Below are 6,854 nucleotides of genomic sequence, written 5' to 3' on the forward strand. Positions count from 1 at the left end.
TGTACATGCATGTGGAGGTGAGAACAATAACTCTGAGCATCACTCCTCATGTGCTGACTGCCTTTGTGTTGTTTAAGTGGACAGAGCTCGTGAAGCAGGCTGGGCTGCCCAACCAGTGACATCACACTTGGCCTTTCTTAATGTAGGGTCTGAGGACTGGACTCAGTCCCTGTACTTCTGAGTTCCCCTCTGCAGCCCAGGCTGACCTTGAACTTTTAGCAACTATGATGTTTCAGCTTTCCAGGTGCTGGGATTATAGGCTTGTGTCACCATGCCCAGCCATTATTCTGCCTCTTATCTCAAAAGTACAAGTGGATACTGGAGTTGCCTTGCTTGAAGTTAGGTTTATTCTGTTAGGAGCTATAACCAGAATGTTTGGACATGGACTAAATTCAGACTGATCAAGTTCAAAAGCAGCAGGAGTATAACAGCAAGTGCATTGCTCTGATAAAAACAGATTATTGACACGAAATCCAGGGGTTTAATGTGTTTTATAATGATAGAGCCATTGTTGAGATTTTCCAAATGAGACAGAGGCAAGAGGATAAACACAAGCTCAATGCCAGCCTGGTCTTTGTAATTGAGTTCTAGGTCAGCCAGGGCTCCATAGTGAGACCCCCTACATCACAGAAACAAAACAAAAGACTCCACATGAACTAGGGAGGTTTTGAGGTCTTTTGTTTCTGTTTGTTTGTTTGTTTTTATTTTTGTTTTTGTAAGCAGGGTCTCACATAGCTCAGACTGGATTCTAACTAGTTATGCATCTGAGGAAGACCCTGAATGTCTAACCCTCAAGCTTTTACCTCCTAGTGCTGGGATTACTGGTGTGGGCCACTATGATGAATTTATGGAGTGCAGATGTGTATGTGAAGCCTCCTGTACACTAATCTACTGCACCCCCAGCTGGAGACATGAATCATTAAGTGAAAACCAGTTTGGCCTTCCTAATCTGAAATCGACAGTGTCAGACAAGGGATCCTGTATTAGGGGCACCTGCCTGATGACTAGTTTCTGGACTAAGCTCCACCCACCTCTGACGGCTTCAGGGATAGATAGCTATGGTGTATCTCCACAATCTGGTCTGTGTAAGCGCACAGAAGACGTACTCATTTTCCTGCCTGTATTATCTATAATAGATAACTGCCCTGATGAGGAACCTGAGGATGGAATCCACGTATTAAACCATCATGTGAGCCACAGCTCATGCTTCAGATGAAAACCCGGGAAGCCCACATCTCTCTGCTGCATGGAAAGTGTATAATTAGCTCGGTGTGCAGCTTGACCCCAGTGATTTTTCTGACGCACTTGGCCCTTTCTGAGACCTCCAGTGTCTTCTCCACAGCTGGAGATGCCCAAAACTGCACGCAGCACTTCCCGTGGGTGTGGCCTTGAGTTCTTAGGCTCTCCTTGGTGCTGGCTGCCCCCACCCCCCTCAATGGGTCACATGTTTCAGCTATTCACACACCCGCAGAGCTCTTTGAAATGGACCATGAATGGCTTTATCAATTGTAATTGAGTTTTCCAGTCCCTCCTATTTCTTTTTAAAAAGTGATTCTTTGATGGAGTCTTCTCAAAAAACACTATAATTGGGCAGCCTGGGGCATGTGGGAAAGCCTCCTGATGGCGTCAGTAGCTATTCTCAGGAGAGGAAAGGCAGAGTATCCCCACTGGGAGATGACAGCACTTGTTTCAAGTTGGGGAAGAGCCTGTGGTTCTCTTCCTGCGTTTGGAGGGGAAAGCGAACACACAATGTTCATTTCCTAAATACGGGATGTGCTTTGCTAGCGGCTCATTTTCCAACATGTCATATCCTGGCTAAAGGCAGCAGGGGTCAGGACAGGAAACGGCCACTTCTCAGAATGAGACAAGGCTTTCCCAGAGCGGTCATTGGCTCCTGGGAACTATAAAGCACGCTCATCCAGAAACGGCCACCTACTTTTCTTCCTGGAGGCCAGAGTGAAGGGTAAGTGGGGAGTCCAAGGGGATGGATCTGAAATGGGATTGGTGACATGGGGGTCAGCTTTTAGGCCATTGTGTACTTGGAGCGACTTTTGCTCCTTCGTTCTTTTTACTTGAAAACTTCTTACTGGTCAGAAGACTCATGGAGGCCCAGAAGGAGCAGTAGGATTCCTGAGTCAGGAGACCAGTGCTCTTCACAGAGCCCTGGGAAGCATCGGCTGGATTTGCAACCTGTCTCTAAAATCCTCCATCTTAATAAATTTGGATGGGTTCTGGCTGATCGTGCTGATGCAAGGCTGGGATCCTAGTATTCCCAAGGTGGAAGCTGGAGGATCAGGAGTTTGAGGCCAACTTGAACTTAATAAGATCCTATCTTTAAAAAACAACAACAACAACAACAAAAAACAAATGGAAAGAAAAGAAAATATTTAATAACTTTTGCCCTGATATTTGAGTTTGGATATGCTCTTTCTGTGACTAATTTGACATTCCTAAGACGTTCTGAATGGTAGAAAGTAGAGTGGGTATGAAAATGGGGGTCTCTGGCAACCAGGACAGATGAACTGTCTCCATCACCTTTCATGACCCAAGGATGCCTTCAGGAGTTGCTTCTCCCCCATCCCCTTCTTTTTTTGCCTGGAGAGAGGCACTTGTTAGGTAGCCTTAGATGGGCTAGAAGTCAATATTAGACCAGGCTGGCCTCTCAAGGATCCAGCCTCTGCCTCCCAAGTCCCACACTGGACTTGGCTATTTATTTTATTCCATTGGTTAGTCTTTCTTTCTTTCTTTTTTTAAATGACACTTTAGAAGAGACATAGTATTAACTGGATGTGGTTTAGTTTTAATTAAGCTTGAACCAAAGGTCAAGATGTCTGAGGACTTTAGGATCTTAAATTAGAACAAATAGCAAATTCTGTCTTAGAAACAAAGTCTGTCAGGAGAGAGTGGCTTCAGAAAAGCAGCTGACTTAGAAAGAGTAGGTGTTTGTTTATTTAAATTAGGGTTTATTTTGGCATTTTCAAGCATACTTTGTTTTTGTTGCTTCTTCTCCCTCTCTTTCCCCTACATCCCTTTGCCCTAACCTTTCCCTCCTTTTTCTGAGACAAGATTTCCTCATGTAACCTAGGCTAACCCTGAATTCACTATGTAGCTAGCCTTGCTAGAAAGAATAATTTCTTTAGTTTGATAGATAATATACTTTTTGAGGTTTTGGTTATGTGTGTGGAGGGAGGAGAGGGTCAGCAGGAGGGAAGAGGATCCAACTTGATCCAAGGAAGTGTTCGGAAGTTGCTATTCCTCCACGCCCTTTCTTTTTTTGCCTTGAAACAGGCTCTCGTTATGTAGCCTTGGATGGCCTAGAACTCAATATTTAGACCAGGTTGACCTTGAACTCTCAATCATCCTGTTTCCCAAGTGCTGGGATTAGAGGGAGGAAGGTAAGGAGAGAGAGAGAAAGAGAGAGAGAGAGAGAGAGAGAGAGAGAGAGAGAGAGAGAGAGAGACTGAGAGAGAGAGAGAGAGGAACAAGAAACTGCTGTATCTCAAGTCTCTAGGATGCAGGTCTCCACATATGAAAAGCTTTTGTTATGCGCCCAGGTTGCCACTTGTAAAGTGTTTTCTTCTTTTTCGTGGTTCTTGTTTGCCAGGGGTTGGGGGAGGGGGCATAGGATGGGGGTGTCATACCCAGAGCTTTGCACTTGCCAGGCAATGGCTCTACCGTTGAGGTACACCTTCAGCCCAAGGGTCATCTTGAAGACAGAGAGAAGTCTAGGTATTCTACTATTCTAATAGTCAGCACGTTCACGCTTAAATCTTATTTAACCAGAGGATGAAGTCCGTAGATTCTATTCCCTGGGAGAAAAGCAGAAGACAGCGTAATCTCTTTTTGCATGTGCAGTTAACGTGTCCTGAAAACTTGTATGGCTTGTCCCAGACTCCAGAGCCAGCCTTTGAAAACTTGACACATGACCCAATGGTAACCTACCGCACCGTCTCCCCGCCCTGAGTGGTAGTAATGGATATCTATTTATTCAAGTATTTATTTCTGCGGCGTTGGGGGTAAATGTAGGGGTTGAATGCTAGCGAAGTGATCTCCCATGAAGATCCACCTCCAGCCTAAGGTCTATGTAATCTTTGAAGACTCCCTCTTGTGCACCGGCCAGCTCTAGGCTGGGGCAGCGGCGGGCGCGGAGACTCCGGGGCTAACTGCGTGTCTGTGTCCCCACAGGGCATGGAGAGGCTGGCGGCCTGGGAGCCGCTGGGCGTGGATGCGCTGCGGCGCTTCCAAGGACTGCTGCTGGACCGCCGCGGCAGGCTGCACGGCCAAGCGCTGCGCCTGCGCGAAGTGGCCCGGAGGCTGGAGCGTCTACGCCGGCGCTCCCTGGCGGCCAACGTGGCGGGCAGCTCTCTGAGCGCCGCGGGCGCGGTGGCCGCCATCGTGGGGCTGTCACTCAGCCCGGTCACCCTGGGGGCCTCGCTCGTGGCCTCGGCCGTGGGCCTAGGGGTGGCCACAGCCGGAGGGGCGGTCACCATCACGTCCGACCTCTCTCTGATCTTCTGCAATTCCCGGGAGGTGCGGAGGGTGCAGGAGATCGCCGCCACCTGCCAGGACCAGATGCGCGAGCTCCTGAGCTGCTTGGAGTTCTTCTGTCAGTGGCAGGGCCGCGGGGACCGCCAGCTGCTGCAGAGCGGGAGGGACGCCTCCATGGCCCTTTACAACTCTGTGTACTTCATCGTCTTCTTCGGCTCGCGGGGCTTCCTCATCCCCAGGCGTGCCGAGGGGGCCACCAAAGTCAGCCAGGCGGTGCTGAAGGCCAAGATTCAGAAACTGTCTGAGAGCCTGGAGTCCTGCACCGGCGCCCTGGATGAACTTAGTGAGCAGCTGGAGTCCCGGGTCCGGCTCTACACCAAGGCCGGCCGCAGCCACAACCTCAGGACCTCCGCTGATCAGGATGCAGGGTTGTTTTTCTAAGAACATCCTTTACCTACATGGGATGTTCTAGATCTGTAGCATCCACGGGGAAGGGCCACATGGGTGGAGTGCAAAGGATGACAGAAGCTGTTCTTGTAGGATGTTGGTCCTCAACTCCTTGCGTGTGAGGGGCCTTTTCACTTGTGGAATCCCAATGGAGTATGTGACCCTGAACCACTCACTTTGGGCGGGGAGGGGGCAAAAATCCTTTCTGACTGCACACAGCTAGGCCGACTCTCCCTTTTTAGAGTTATGGGGAAGGGGACCTTGATGGTTTGAGCTGGGGTCTGGAGAGGTGTCCCCCTCTGGGACCTCTGTAAGTTCTTACTAGAATCCTGAGATTCTCAAAAGGTTGGCCAGAGGAGACGTTTGCTTTACAACTTAGCCTCTACAGTTCCTGATACACAGAACTCCAGAATCCCAAACAAGAAAGAGCCGCTCTTGTCTTGGTGGGGGTTGTAGACACAGACTGGGCCTGGGAGCTGACCCGGTCAGTTTATCCACTCACAAACCCAGCCAGACTATTGCACAGACCTTTTCTTTTCTCCAGAGTGGCGTCACAGCTACACCTGCAGGTACCCTGAGAAAGAAAGCCCCCCCAAAAGAGTCACTTGAATTCAAACCCACCTCCTCTGCTCCCACAGAGAAGCTGAGGGGGGAAAATGAAGCCCCTAACACTTTCCATGGCTGACTTGGTAGCACAGAGCAGAGAACAACGGCCTTTGAGTTAAACGGTCCTGGATCTGTTACAGGTTTTGTCGCTATGATGTGATTTAGCCACCTCATGTTGCTGAGACTTGGTTTGTTGTTCAGTGAACCACAGATAGGGGTAAGAGCTCACCCTGCTGTGAAGCCTTGAAACAAGAATGGCAAACAGTCTAGGTCACAAAATGTAGTTTCTGGCTGGCTCCTGACTATCACCTGGGAGCTTGTTGAAAAGGTAAACTGTTGGGCTTCAACATAAATGTTTCAGATCCATGAAATCAGAAACTGTAGATATGAGACCCATCACTGCCTCATTCTAATGCCCCATAACATTTGAAAATTGTGGCAAGTAATATTCATTTCTAGCCAGGTGTGGTGGTATATACCTGTAAGCTTAGCACTTGGAGATGGAGGCAGGGGACTAGGACTTCAGGGTCATCCTTGGCTACATAGTAAACTCAAGGCCGCCCAGGAATATAGGACTTTGATCTCAAAAACCAAAACCAAACCAAACTAGCAAAAAGCTAACCTGACTCCCTTTAATAGACTTGTTCAAAGTCTCTCCAGGGGCTTGTATTCTTCAGAATCACTCACAGAAAGCCCAGGATAGACTGACCCAGAAGCTAAATAAAGACTATGCTGTGTGCATATAAAGCCAATTACTCTGTCCCCTATGAAATAGGAGATGGTACACCACAGGCCCTGTAGAGGGCAGTGTTGCCCGTTCCTTGTAGAAACTGGTACAGAAAGGAATGTGAATTTACCAGAACAACCCATCTTTCTCTATTTTCTGAAAACTCCAGACTACATAACTTTATTTATTTAAAATGTGTTATTTAATTACTGCCTATTATTTACATTTGATTTTATTTAACCATCACATTTAGAAAATAATAAGAATAGTAAGTGTCTGAATGGGAGTCTCTTACGGCTCTTTTCAAGAGGTCACGTTTGAACTTCTAGTCTTTTTCCTTCTGAGGGGATTCTCTCCTCTAGTGTTTTACATGATCCTTGTAAGTAAGATGGGGGAGTCCTGAATAGAGAGACTAGGCTGATTTTTAAACTGGGAAATGGAGTCTTGAATTATGGATTATATGGATGATTAAGTCTATGAGTCCTGTAGGTACTTTGCCAGAGGACAACACTTGACTTGAAAAGAGACCCTGCAATTTAGTTCAGGGATAGGGGGACAAATAGAGATGTGTGAAGGAAGCATTTAG

The 6,854-nt window shown here is 47.7% G+C and overlaps 1 protein-coding gene across 1 annotated transcript; it reads left to right on the forward strand.

Annotated features, from left to right (window-relative positions):
- The first annotated feature begins 1,924 nt into the window (after positions 1 to 1,924).
- Apold1 (apolipoprotein L domain containing 1) lies at positions 1,925 to 6,046 on the forward strand. Its single transcript, XM_036181794.1, has 2 exons — positions 1,925 to 1,963; positions 4,186 to 6,046. Exon 2 carries the CDS (start codon positions 4,189 to 4,191, stop codon positions 4,927 to 4,929), a length of 741 nt encoding a protein of 246 aa, XP_036037687.1. The 5' UTR covers positions 1,925 to 1,963; positions 4,186 to 4,188; the 3' UTR covers positions 4,930 to 6,046.
- The last annotated feature ends 808 nt before the right edge of the window (positions 6,047 to 6,854 follow it).

This window comes from Onychomys torridus, chromosome 3 (assembly GCF_903995425.1).
Source record: "Onychomys torridus chromosome 3, mOncTor1.1, whole genome shotgun sequence".
NCBI lineage: Eukaryota > Metazoa > Chordata > Mammalia > Rodentia > Cricetidae > Onychomys > Onychomys torridus.